Source organism: Lissotriton vulgaris, chromosome 6 (assembly GCF_964263255.1).
Source record: "Lissotriton vulgaris chromosome 6, aLisVul1.2, whole genome shotgun sequence".
In the NCBI taxonomy this organism is placed as follows: Eukaryota; Metazoa; Chordata; class Amphibia; order Caudata; family Salamandridae; genus Lissotriton; species Lissotriton vulgaris.
In genome coordinates this window covers 1,294,626,431-1,294,640,979 of record NC_141694.1, presented here as the reverse complement: position 1 = coordinate 1,294,640,979, position 14,549 = coordinate 1,294,626,431, and the positions used below count along the sequence as shown (strand labels likewise).

At 48.1% G+C, this 14,549-nt stretch overlaps 1 protein-coding gene across 1 annotated transcript in view; it reads right to left on the bottom strand.

Annotated features, from left to right (window-relative positions):
• The window catches only part of ENPP1 (ectonucleotide pyrophosphatase/phosphodiesterase 1), a 612,613-nt gene that overhangs the window by 40,809 nt on the left and 557,255 nt on the right, over window positions 1-14,549 (bottom strand). Inside the window, exon 21 of the mRNA XM_086927432.1 lies at window positions 1,728-1,863. Coding sequence (XP_086783558.1) covers window positions 1,728-1,863 — 136 coding nt within the window. The remainder of the gene's footprint in view (window positions 1-1,727; window positions 1,864-14,549) is intronic.

Here is a 14,549-nt window from a genome sequence, read left to right as displayed (position 1 = left end):
GACTCCGGTAACCCGCCATTGTCTGCAGGGTGAGGAGCGAGTACCATCCATTTCCTGATACTGAGCATCAAGCAAGGTAAGCTTTCACCAAAGCGCCGGCGAACGCGTAAACTGTCACGCGATCGCTTTTCACATGTCGGTAACCCGCGCTATCCTTCCTTCCGCCAGCCACAGCAACGCTGCACTCGATCCCTTGGATCGCGATCGTTTAGACTGTGAAGCATCTTTTTTGAGCACACACGCGCTACGCCAAGGTAAGCGCATACATCCACTACTATCAGCCTAGGCACAACTATGTTTGAGACGCGCAGTGAGATTGAAAGCACTTCATTCATTTTTCTTGCAGCACCTCTCGCTCCCCTTTTCATTGGGAATACATTCATTTCCTCTCGTTTTCTGTGGAGACTCACCCCACTTGTCAAGGTAGGCTGAGGGAAGCTTTGCTTCGGTTGAGATGTTGATTCCGCAGATTTTGGTTAGTGATGATTCTTTCCTCTCTTTTCCAGTTAGACTGTGGTCCTGAAGAGAACCCCCAGAATTTTAGGGTTCGAAACGCGTCGACCTGACCCGGTCCCCTGTCATGTGTCCTACATGTAATGCACTAATTGACTGAAATATTGCTTTTTCGAAAATTTGGAATATTTTGATTTATGTGCAAAAATCATCAAACTGGATTGTATTTCATTTTACACAATTGCTTTCATGACATTGGGACCAGTATGAATGTTTTTGTATGATTGGATGGCCAAGAATGTGTTGAGTGTTTGTTGGAAATATGTACATACCAATTTGTGCTTTTCTTGTTTATATTTAAATTTATTCATGTTGTTTGTATTCTCATGCACTAAAAAACAAAAAACAAAAGACTATAAATAATTAACAGTCTTCAGCTAAGAATTAAAGTAAAAGTTGCAATTCTAAAAGCAAGTGTTCATGCTTTATTTTCATGTATGCTTTATTAACGGTTGTGTTCTAAGAAATAGTCTCTCAGCACAGGCAGGTGTACTGTTTTCTCAGTCAACAAGGTATCAGCGTCTCGTAGTGCATGCGGTCGTCTGGACCTACATCGGGCCCTTAGTGAGGTAAAATAGTTGCCTAAATTAACACACTTCAAGTGGGGAAGCTCTAATTAATCTACGTTTCTGATTTCACTTTGTACAAATCAGCTAGCAATTGGATATCGATTTGCTTTTCCTTATGTCAAGGGTTTGTTTTTACCTATTGTGCCATTTTCTGCATTCTCTAATAGGTACTAAGAGAACTAGAACCAAAGGTATTGATAATGTTGCTCTTTATCAATCTGGGCCATGTACAGGGTTAACATGATAACGGTCTTGCCTCTAAATTCACTAATCATGTTTAAAACCTATCACTGCATTACTTATCCCAAAATTCGCAATGGAAACTGGCATCACAAAACATGCTGTGCTGTCTCCTACCTCCCACCCAAAGGCCAAGCCCAGCCCCACCACTCTCGAACTTCACCGGCCACCACTGATGGGAGATCCTTCAGATGTGCACATATGGTTAAATCAATGTGTAAAACTGAAAGCGAGATGTCTGCCCTTAAGGTGCAACTGTTGGATTTCTCAACTTTGGGCGAGGGATTACTCAACAAAGCCAGTCATTGGTAAAGAACACATTATAGTAATATCAAATGAACGCAAACAGAACAACAAAACATTATTGCACCGTGGAATAAAAAAGACAATGAAATGTATAATTACTTGGAGGGGCAAGGAATCCATATTTTAGACGAGTTTGATTATTGTAATATGAACAGCTCTGACTATGACTGGAAGGGATCCGGAGATCTAAAAAGACACAGTTTGAAATGTTCTCCACAGATTCAGTTGAAATATCCTGCAGGCGGAAGAAAAACACAATCTTTTGAAAAGAGCTATTGCTCGTGTTACAACAAAAATGCCTCTCGTTTTCAGAATTCGTAACCTGTGAACAATATCTCTGTCCTCTCTAATCTGAAAACATGATAACTCACAACCTTAAAATGGAAAACATTGTCAATCATATCAGAAATAAAAAAATAAAAAACATAACTAGCCGTAGAAGCTGTGGAGCTGGAAGCAGTGTGCAGGAGATGCTGCTGCACTCCCAGATGATTTTGAAGATTTTGATTGGACAATGAGCCATCAAGAGGCGTTTGAACTCTTTTTGGATTTTCAGAATTTTCGGTGCTGAAAATATGGTGTTAAACTTAATGCAACTCCTGACACACTGGTGCTACATCTGTGCTGATGTTCCTTCCTCTGAGTGCAAAGTGAGAGCAGTGTGACAAGAGAAAGCCACAATACATGGAACGTTTTGTAGCACATCTGTAAAAACTATGATGCTTGCTTCACATATCTGTTTGGTTCAGCAAGCCTCCGATACGACGCCAGCACCCTCATCGCTCTCAACCCAAGACGGACCCTCACCTGCTGCAGGGCCGCCCCGAAGCGCACCAGCGGTCCCTTTGCCTGCCGGAACTGCAGCTTCTCCTGCATCAAAGACGCAAAGACACCCGCCACGACAGAACACAACCAGCTCCGATGCATCCTGATCAACACCTGCTCCACAAGCAAACACGCCATCGAGCTCTGGGACCTACTCGACACCGCATCACCAGACATTGCCTTCCTGACCGAGACCTGGACGAATTAAGCCTCCTCTCCAGACATCGCCGACTGAAACAAGATCACAGGCAGAGACTGCACCAACTGAGTCTGAGGAGGAATCGCCATCGTCCACAAGAAGACCATCAGGGTCTCAACAAACACCAACGACACTCTCAGCACTGCTGAACACATGCACTTCTAGATCCACACGGACCCCAAGACCACCATAAGAGGCACCCTCATCTACAGACTACCCGGACCCGGCAATTCTGCGACGCCATCGTCGACTTCATCAGCACGTACGCACTGATCTCCACCGACTATATCCTCTTCGGAGACCTGAACTTCCATCTGGAGAACAACAACGACAGCAACTCCTCCACCCTGATAGACAACCTCGTCAACCTCAGGCTGGAACAGCTCGTCACGACGCCGACCCACATTGCCGGACACACGCTCGAAGCAAACTTCTCCTCAAGCCCCCATGTCTCCTTCAGCCACGTCTCCGAACCCACCTGGACCGATCACCACTGCATCCACTTCACCTTCCGAAAACCCGTAGCACATCACCGCACCCTACAGATCCCCCTTCGGTGCTGGGGCAAAATCACCTAAGTACAACTACAGACAAACCTCTCAGTCAACCCACCGACCAACCCCTCCAACCCCGACGATGGTGCATGCACCCTTAGACAATGGATGGACAACTGCGCCAACACCTTAGACCCGCTGAAAAGACAAACCCCCAGAGACACCAGCAAGAGAGCCAACTGGTTCACACTGGAACTCCTAGCATCAAAGCGCACCTGCCGGAAGTTGGAGAACATATGGCACAGCGAGAAGTCGCCGGGCAACCACACAGCACACAAAGACGTCATCCGCAACCACCACCACATCATCAGGACCGCCAAGAGGACCTACTTCATACACCGCCTAGACAAAATCGCACACAACAGCAAGGAGCTTTTCAACGTTGTGAAGGAACTTTCCAACCCCAGCTCCAACACCAACAACATCCCGCCGTCGCAAGCCCTGTGCGACTCCCTCGCCACCTTCTTCCACCGCAAGATCGCCGACATCCACAACAGATCTAACCCTCGGACGACCCGAATAGGCCCTAACACGCTGGACCCACCTCACCCCACAGACCACGACCCCCTAACAACCTGGGCCAACATGAGCATCGAAGACACAATCAAGACCATGGGCACAATCCACTCTGGCTCGCCGTCTGACCCTTTTCCACACCACATCTTCAACAAATCCGGCAGCTCAATTGCACCCCATCTGCGCAAAATCATCAACCTCTCCTTCGAGACCGAGACCTTCCCTGAGAGCTGGAAACATGCCAAGATCAACGCCCTACTGAAGAAACCCAAGGCGGACCCAAGCAAACTCAAAAACTTCCGGCCCATCTCCCTGCTTCCGTTCCCAGCCAAGGTAATCGAGAATATAGTCAACATCCAGCTCACCCGCTACCTCGAAGACAACAGCAACCTGGACCCCTCCCAGTCAGCATTCCGCAGCAACCACAGCATTGAGACCACCCTCATCGCAGGAACAGACAACATCAGGATCCTACTGGACAATGGCGAGACGGCAGCCCTCATCCTTCTGGACCTCTCCGCTGCCTTCGACACCACCTGCCACCGCACACTACGCACACGACGCAGGGATCGGAGACAAGGCCCTGGACTGTACCTCCTCCTTCCTCTCCAGCAGGACCCAGAGAGTCCCCCTCCCCATTCCGATCCAAAGCCTCCGAGATCATCTGTGGCGTCCCGCAGGGATCCTCACTCAGCCCGACGCTGTTCATGGTCCCCATGGCGCCTCTCGCACGCATCGCCTGACATCACAACCTCAACATAATCTCCTACACCGACGACACGCAACTGATCCTCTCCCTCACCAAGGTCCCCCTCACCACCAAATCCAACCTCCACCATGGAATGAAGGCCGTTGCCGACTGGATGGAGGATTGCCACTTTAAGCTGAACACAGACAAGACGGAGATCCTCATCCTCGGGCCCAATCCCTCAGCATGGGACGACTCCTGGTGGCCCCATCGCTGGGGACAACCCCCCCAGCACCTACCAACTACGCACGCAACCTGGGAGTCATCCTCGATTCAAAACTCACTATGACCAAACAAGTCAACGCTGTCTCCTCCACCTGCTTCACCACCCTCTGTATGCTCCGCAAGATCTACAGATGGATCCCGACAGACACAAGGAAAACAGTCATCCAGGCCCTAGTCAGCAGCAGACTCGAGTACAGAAATGCCCTCTACGCCGGAGCCCCGAACAAGCTCATCAACAGACTGCAAAGAATTCAGAATGCCTCTGCACGCCTGACCCTCGACGCCCCGTGCCGTGACCACATCACCCCCATCTGAGGAACCTGCTCTGGCTCCCCATCGACAAAAGAATCTCCTTCAAGCTCCTGATCCACGCACACAAGGCACTCCACAAGACCAGCCCAGCCTATCTCAACAGTTGAATCTCCTTCTACATACCCAACAGGAAACTCCGCTCCGCAGACCTCTCCCTGGCTAACGTCCCACGCATCCGTAGAATCACAGACGGAGGCAGATCCTTCTCCCACCGCGCCGCCAAAACCTGGAACACCCTCCCCCTCAACCTACGACAAACCGAAGACCTTCTAACATTCAGGAGAGGACTCAAGACCTAGCTGTTCGACCAGTAGCAACAGCTCCCCCCCCCATTCCCCCACCCTCGAGGGTATGTAGTGCGCTTTACAATTTTTTGATTGATTGATTATTCAGTACATACAACAACCAGAAAAGCAAGTATATATATATATATATACAGACAAATACATCTTATTGCGAAAAGACACATATAGTTCCACAGAAACAATCAAATTAGTTAATTACAATAAAATCAGTTGGGAATCAAAATGCTTTTTCTCACATAAATTGATTTAAAATAAATAACGCAACATTAAAACATATCCTCGGGTCATTTAGTGCAATTAGTAAGTTCATAGCAGAATTAGTTGTTCTTACATTGTGTTTCTTGAACAATGGCTTTAAATTGATACATCTAAAATTCCAATAAAAACCACTGAAGAGTAGAAAGTGCATAGTGCTCTGTTTGGAATGCTCATCGCATTTGCATAGGGTTATAGGTCGCATTTTCATTTCAGGTAAGGCAACTAAGTGATGAACAATCCCTAGTCTCAACCTTATTAATACAAAGCGATAGTAAGGATTAGTGACTAAAGACAGATAGCCTTCAAAACCACCACTATCTACAATTGTTTTGTAAGACAAGAATGTAGTTTGCTTCCCAACTGTTCTCATAGGGATCTCACTTTTGTGGGCCAGCAATCTACCTTTTTTTTCCTGCTTAGACAGACCTATCACATATACTGGGTTTTCATAGATCTTAATCTTGAATAATTCATTATGTAGATCCGTAACACATTTGATCCAAGGGATAGATAGACTATTGTCCAATTGTAAACAATCCTGGATAATTGTTTGGGTGAATTTTGTCTCATCCTTGGCCCAAATAGATCTCCGGAGCAATAATGGTCACATAGCGATCAAGTCTGATAAGTATCTTATTTCCACTTTTTAGTGTACTATCTCTCTGTAGATGCGGACTGGGTCAGACATAATAGATTTTTTAGGGAAGAATGTTCCTCTAGTTGTAATGCCGGACTTGTAATGTGACCCCATACCCCAGCACCATTTAATGCAATGAAAGCACATCTGCCCTTATACATATCCATCATGTCCTTAATTCGGCGGTGTCCCAGTTTGAATGCAAATCGGAAGACTCCATGTGCACTCTTTAGCATCTTTGTACGGACATTAGTTAATTTGTGTGACCAGTTACTCTTGCTTGTAAAAGTTATTCCCAAATAGCAGAAATGATTACCTGTTTCCACTCTAGTGCTATCTATAAAAAAGTTTTTTGTTTCTTAGGTTTTAAACCACATACCATTGTGAATGTTTTTGCTTCGTTAATTAACAACTTTCTACTAATAATAAAAGTTCTAAACTTGTATATTAATCGATGTAGGCCGACCGGAGTTCTAGATAGGAGCACCGCATCGTCTGCATGAAGCAGAACCCGTATAGCTTGACCTTCTACTTGGGGTGCATCCGCCTGCACTGATCTATGGACTGTGTCAACCTCGTTTATAAATAAAGTAAAAAGCAATGAAGCTAAAACACAGCCTTGGCAGATTCCACGTTGGACCTTGAAATTTGGGGTGCACTCACGTTAACCATACTGAACTCTGGATGTTAATCTCTCATACAACCTTGCGAGAAAAAAGATGATGGATTCTGGGGCTCCAAGGTTAACCAAAACTGGCCAAAGAATAGAATGGTAACAAGATCAAAAGCACTACTGCGGTCTGCAAAACAAATACAGGCTCCCTGGTTTTGCACACGTATATTTACCTATTAAAAGCTCTAACTTAATACATTGCTCTGTCGTACCTATCCCGCTTCTAAAACAATATTGTGCTGATGATAAAATCTCATTCTCAGTGACCCACTGCTCCAGTCTCACTAATAAAACTCTGCTCATCACTTTTACCGATGAGTCTAGAAGTGAAATGGGGCGGTAGTTTTTAGCTTCCGATTTATTCCCTTTTTTATGAATAGGGACAATAACAGATTGACCCCAGGTAGGTAGTGTGCCCTCAGTCACTGCTCGGTTAAGAATTCTAGTAAGTATGGGACCCCATAGAGATGGTACTGTTTTATAAACGTCTATAGGGACCCCATCAGGGCCAGGGGCTTTTCCTTTATCACTACCATTTAATCCTGCCTTGAACTCATGAGAGTAATGTTTATGGGTATTACTGGTCACTTACAATCTGGTGGACTGCGGGGACTAAAAGCATCAGAATCAGGTGGGTCAAAAATACCAGAGAAATGTAACACCCATTCTTCACAGCTGACGTGAGACAATAATTCCGGGAAAGAATCTTTTTTTTATAAAAGGTGAATTAACAGTTTCCCAGAACAGCTTATTATTGGATGTGTCTGCTGCCACGGATAATTTGTCCCACGTTTGTCCCACGCTTACTCTTGGAGCTCTCCTTTCCCCTTTGTGAGGGATAATTTATAGTTAAATCTTGAATATTTGATTAACTCTGTATTCCTAGATCTATTACTGAGAACCTGTTTTAGTTGCTTAGAAGCACAAGTTACTTACCTTTGGTAACAATATATCTGTAAGAAACATTAGTAGTGATAGATTCCTTACCTTAGAATTACCCCCAGGCATCAAACTGGATCCGGAAAGTTTTTCATCAGCAGTACCCCTGCATGTCGGTAGGCGTCATCGTGCGGCTCCGGAATGACGTCGTCGGAGCTACTTAGACGCGCCCACGCGCACGGACGTCAGTTCTGTACACGACTTTCTGCACCAGGAATGCAAGAAACTGACCAATGGTGCCCTGAAACCAGGGCCCTGAAAGGGATAACCTTAACCCTAGAAATCGGTTCACAGAACGGGGAGGATGGGTGGGGCGGTAAGGAATCTATCACTACTAATGTTTCTTACAGATATATTGTTACCAAAGGTAAGTAACTTGTGCATCTGAAAGAAACACGTAGTGATAGATTCCTTACCTTAGAATTGATACCCCAGCAATACCAACCCCGGTGGTGGGTCTGCGAACCAAGATCACACCAGAAAGTCCTGGAGAACAGAACGGCCAAAGAAGCTGTCTCTTCGGACCTGGCTGTCCAGGCAGTAGTGCTTGGTAAACATGTGCAGCGAGGCGCACGTAGCTGTCTGACAGGAGTCATGCATGGGAACGCCGTGTCCCAAGGCAGTAGTGGCTGCCATCGCCCTTGTAGAGTGGGCGTGCAACCCCATCGGAGGGTCCTTTTTAACCAAGGAGTAACAAGCCTTTATGCACAGAACGACCCACCCACCGAGAGATGGTCGCTTGTGCAAAGCCTGACTTTCTTGGTACCCACGTAGCCAACAAAGAGCTGGTCATCCACCCGGAACTGTTGTGTGCGGTCCAGATAGAAAGAGAGTGCACGTTTTGGGTCCAGATTGTGGAGCCTCTCTTCCTCTTTGGAGGGATGCGGAGGTGGAAAGAAGGTAGGCAAAGTGATGGTCTGCCTGATGTGAAAGGCAGTGACAATCTTTTGCAGAAAAGAAGGACGAGTCCTTAGAACAACTTTGTTCAGATGGACAGAGAGAAAAGGAGGCTTAGAAGAGAGAGCCTGGAGCTCACTCACCCTTCTGGCAGAGGTGATGGCAAACAGGAAAGCTGTCTTTAGAGTAAGGAGACGAAGAGGACAAGTGAAGTGGCTCAAAGGGAGCACACATCAGAAAAGTAAGAACAAGATACAAGTCCTACTGAGGCATCACAAATGGAATAGGAGGAAGCATGTGCGTGATGCCTTTCAAGAACCTATTCACAGCGGGGGACTTGAAAAGAGAAGGCTGATCTGGAAGCCTTAGAAAGGCGGAAATGGGCGAGAGGTAGCCTTTGATAGCGCCCAGAGCAGAGCCCTGCTGGACCCTGCTGGGCCAAAGAGAGAAGAAAAAGAAGAACCTCTGAAAGAGGTGCGGAAAGGGAATCCACAACCTTTGCTATGCACCATGCCACAAACTTATTCCACCTGCGGGCTTTTACCGTTTTAGTGAAGGGACGCCTGGCTGCCAAGATAACATCACAGACTTCAGGAGGCAGGTCAAAAGACGTCAACTGCCGCCACTCAATCTCCACGCAAGGAGGTGGAGCCTGGACAGGTTCGGGTGGAGGACTGTCCCCTGCTGCTGCAACAGAAGATCCTCCTGAAGAGGCAGACGGATCGGGGGATCGATGCTCATACTCAGTAGCTCGGTATACCATACTCTTCGAGCCCAGTGTAGAGTCACAAGGATGACTTGGGCCCGGTCGCGCCTCATCTTCTGGGCAAAAGTGGTAAAGGCGTACAACAGACTGCAACTCCACTCGCGATGAAAAGCGTCACCGAGCGAGTGCCGCCTTGGAAATTCCAACGTGCAGAAGTGATGACATTGCACGTTCTCTTCGGTGGCAAATAGATCTAACCAAGTCTCTGCCCACTGTTGAAAGAGACCTTGCACCAGATCAGAGTTCAGACGCCATTCGTGATCCATCATGCACCAGCGGCTGAGTTTGTCCGCCCTGGCGTTCAAGGAACCTGTCAGGTGTTGAACCACCAGGGACATGCCCTGATGTGCCAGCCAAGCCCAGAGGTGCAGAGCCTCCTGGCAAGGGGGCCATGATTCCACCCTGCCCTGATTGTTGCAGTACCACATGGCGGTGGTGTTGTCGGTGAACACCTGCACTACCCTCCCTATGACAGGAGAAAGCAATGCCTTCAGTGCAAGCCAGATCGCCCGAAGCTCCAGAAGGTTGACGTGGAGCTTGGACTCCGCAGGAGACCAGAGGCCTCTGATCTCTGCCTCCCCCATGTGGCCGCCCCATCTCAGAAGGGACACGTCCGTCACAACGGTGTATTCCGGTTGGGGAAGGAAGAGGGATCTGCCATTGATCCAATCACGATTCATAAGCCACCACTGCAATTGTCTTGCACTGCCCTCCGAGATCTGAACGAAATCGGACAGGTTGCCCTGGTGCTGTGCCCACTGGAACTTCAGGTCCCTCTGCAGAGCCCGCATATGCCATCTGGTATGATCCACCAGCAAGATGCAGGAGGCCATCAGACCCAGTAGTCAAAGCGTCATCCTGACCGAAACCCGGGACAGAGGCTGAAAGATCGGAGTCATAGCCTGAATGTCCCGGATTCGCTGCTCGGGAGGATAAACCCATGACTGCGCCAAGTCCAGAACCGCTCCGATGAAAAGGTGCATCTGTGAGGGAATCAGGTGCGACTTCGGCACATTGATGGAGAACCCCAGCGAATGCAAGAGGTCAGCCGTAGTCTGGAGGTTTATTTATTTATTTATTTATTTATTTATTTATTATAAAGTTTTGTATAGCGCGAACAAGACCCAAGGGTATCAGAGCGCTTCACATAGGCAAGTTACATGTTAACGGTGTATGTACAATAATAACAACATACTAGTATGAGGTATAACATTATAAGGTTTGGGTGCATATAGAACCATATCCATTCCAAATGTGCAATATGTAATAAGAGGTAGGTTAAGGCTAAAACTTATATCAAGTTCTATTACGCTAACATATAAAGGTAAGGATTATCTGGATTTACCCAGTGTGATAAAATATAAAGTGAAGTGAATATATACGATTGTCTTTACTTGAGGTAGCTTTTCGTTTACAGTTTAGACTCGGTGGAGTCACCAGTCTCATATCGTCTCAGCAGAGTTCATTAATCGGACTGCACTTGATTGTAGTCGAACAAGTCTATGTGGAGAATTTTTCCATCATGAAACTCTTCACTTCCCGTTTAAAAGTTGAGGTATTTTGGATCTTCCTAATTCGTGGAGGGAGTGAGTTTCAAATTCTGGGGGCAGCTCCCGAAAACGCTCTGTCATAGGTTTTCTTCTTTCGGAAGAAGGCTGGCCTTAATAGTAGCTCCTTAGCACTCCTAGCTGGTCTGTTACGTCCAGACAGCTCAATTTTCTTGGCTAGGTATCTCGGCGTGTTGTAATGGAGCGCTTTATGAGTGATACATGCTATCTTTAGTTGGATTCTGGCTTCAAAGGGTAGCCAGTTTATTGCTTTCAAGTGTGGGGATATGTGGTCGAATTTTCTTGATCCCGTGATAAGTCTTGCCGCTGCGTGCAGGCAAGCTTTTAGTTGTGCTGTCGACGTGTTTGGTAAACCGGCTAAGGTGGTGCATCCATATTCAATCCGAGAGATGACTAGGGATTGGGTAGCCAGTTTAAGATCGGCTTCTGAGATGAATGGTTTCAGTTTCCTTAGGTAATTCAAATGGAAGCGGGCACTTTTAGCCATTGAGTTGATATGTGTTTTCATGTCAAGATTTTCATCTAGAGTGATTCCTGGTGATTTAGCTGAGTTGACTAGGGTGGGGGTGCAGTTTAGCGCCGTCACTAGTTTGATCCATTCCTTTATTTCTGCTTGGCTCCAGTTGTCGAGATAGGGGAAGACTGAAACCCCTGATCTGCGCAGCTGAGCTGCGACCACCGCCATCAGTTTCGTGAACACTCGAGGGGCGCTGGTAAGGCCAAAGGGGAGCACGGTGAACTGAAAATGCAAGTGGACTACAGTGAATCGCAGGTAGTGTCTGTGGGCAGGCAGGACGGGGATATGGAAATAGGCATCCTGCAAGTCCAACGCCACCATCCAGTCTTGCGGGTCTAGGGCAGACAAGACATGAGCAAGCGTGAGCATCTTGAACTTCTTCTTCCGGAGGAAGCTATTGACGTTCCGAATGTCTAAGATAGGACGCAGGCCCTTGTCCTTCTTTGGAACAAGAAAGTAGTGGGAATAACAACCACAATCTACTTCTGGCGTCGGAACACGCTCATTGGCTCCCTTGGCCAAGTGGGCCGCAACTTCCTGCTGGAGAAGCGCCAAGTGATCCTCGACATGCAGTGGTACTGAGGTGGCATGGCTGGATGGGTTGTCTCGAAGGGGAGGGAGTAGCCCCTTCAGACAATTTGCAGCACCCACTTGTCCGAAGTGAAGTTGCGCCAGTGGTGGAGATGATGGCATATGCGTCTGCCCACTGGCGTCTGATGGGCCTGAAAGGTAGGACTAGGCCCAAGTACTTGTCCATAGCCCGGGAGTCTTTGAAGCGCTCCAACGCACTGTCTGCTTTGTTCCAAAGAGGCGAATGCCATCAAAGGGCATGTCCATCAAGGTGTTCTGGACATCCCTTGAGAGGCCAGTTGTCCTCAACCAGGTGTGGCACCAAAGCGCCACCGTCATGGAAATCGACCTGCCCAGTGAGTCGGCGATATCCAGCCCACAATGTATGGTGAACTTTGCGGCATCTCTCCCGGCCGCAATCGCCTGGGAAAGAACTGCCTGGGCCTCCCCTGGGCAGCTGGGCAGCACCTGTGCAACCGTGTCCCACAGAGAGCGGGTATGATGGCCCAAGAGGCATGAATTGTTAACCAACCACAGCCCTAAGCTGACAGTTGAAAACAGCTTTCTGCCAAGATGATCCAGCTTCTTGGATTCCCTATCCGGTAGGGAACGTGCTCTGGGAAGCTGAGGCTTGGACAACCAAGCTCTCAGGGGTGGGATGTTGGGTAAAGAAGAGGGGGTCGCCCGGAGCTGGGCGATGGCATCGGGCCTTGTTCCTATCCACAGGAGCCCCTGTGTTGGGCCTGGACCAGGTGCTCCAAAGAGCGTCTGTCAGTGCATCATTGAAAGGCAGCAAGAGCTCCGAAGAGGTAGCCATCGGTTGGAGCACTTCCGTCAGGAGGTTAGTCCTGACGGCCACCGTAGGGAGGTCGAGGTGCAGAGCCTCGGCTGCCCTACGCAACACCACTGCATAACTGGCTCCCTCCTCCGTAGCCACGGTAGGAGGAGACAGCATGCCAGGGTCAGGTGAGGTGTCAAGACCACTGGCCTCCCTCAAATCCTCTGCCCAGTCCGCATCATAAGCACAGTCCTGTGCTAGAGGGTCCTCCTACCCTTCCCAGTCCTCCCCTTCCTCCGAAGTCTGTGGAACAGGCTCAAAATATGGAGGACAGACATAGGGCACAAGAGGCCCCATCGGCGTCGGTATCGGCGTCGGGCGATGTCGATCTGGCACCGTGTCCGGGCTGAACCTGGGGACGAAGTTGTCCCGAGGAACGGACGATGTCGGAAGCGGTGCCAGGGAGATCGACGCCAGTGGAGGTGTCACGAGGTAAACAAGCATCAACCGGGGTCCGATCACAAATCCCTGGGGGCCTGCAGCATCGGGCCGGAGCTGCCGGCGACAACGGGGCCGGAGTCGCCGGAGATGGTAAAGCAGGACCTCCCGTCGGGCCGCGGGGCAGGCAGGCACACCCGCAAGGCCTGACGGCCCAAAAAATCGGGCCATGGCAGCAAGAAACTCTTGCACCTGAGCAGGTGTCGCCCCCACACCCAGAAAGGGGGGGATGATCGCAGACTCAGCCGGAGCCCTGGGGGTGGCACCGCCCGCACCCTCAGCCGCGACAGGCGAGGGAAAGTCAAAGAGAAATGATGCTTCTTCAACTTCTTCGTGAAATGCTTCAACTTACCTGACTTCGAGTGCGAAGACTTAGATCCAGAATGGTGATGACCACACCGCAGTTTGTTGAGATACAAATTTGTTACCCCATACCAATATTGGTATTACAATGCAGTTATGATCGCTAAGTAACAACTATGCAATCCTTGGTGTAGAACACATTTGTACAATACCTGTGGAGATTAACACATGATCGATCACTGAGTTTGCATTCCTTCCAGTATAGGTTGGTATCACATCGCCATTGGAGTCATGTGCACATTTTAATAAATCAAGGTCGTATTTCGCGATCATTGTATTTAATGCTCCTCCGTAGTTGTGTGGGAAATGTATACAGTCGTTCCCTTCATCGCTCTTATACCCACAGGCTCTGGTCATAGATAATGGGCATATTTGTGTATTAAATTCCACAACACATATGATTGCAAAATTAGTGTTCATCGCTCTTATCACATTATAAAGTCCCTTTTCCAATTCAAATACTGCATTACTGGGGGTAGAATCAAAAATGTTAGTATAAAAGTTGACCAGTAGCACGTCCCTCCCGTCTTTGCAATACAACCACAAAATCTGTGTGTTCTCCTATTTTGATCACTCTTTTAACAACAGCTGGGAGTTTATTCGACATGAGGATTAAGAGCCCACCTTTGGCTCTACCTGCAGGGGAAGGTAGTGCCAAAAAGCCATATGAGGTAAACCCTTCAAAATGTACTTGATCAGTCCACCACATTTCTTGTGAACAGACTATATCGTGTTTATTAATGAAGTCTATCCATCATAGTGGGTCTTTCTTA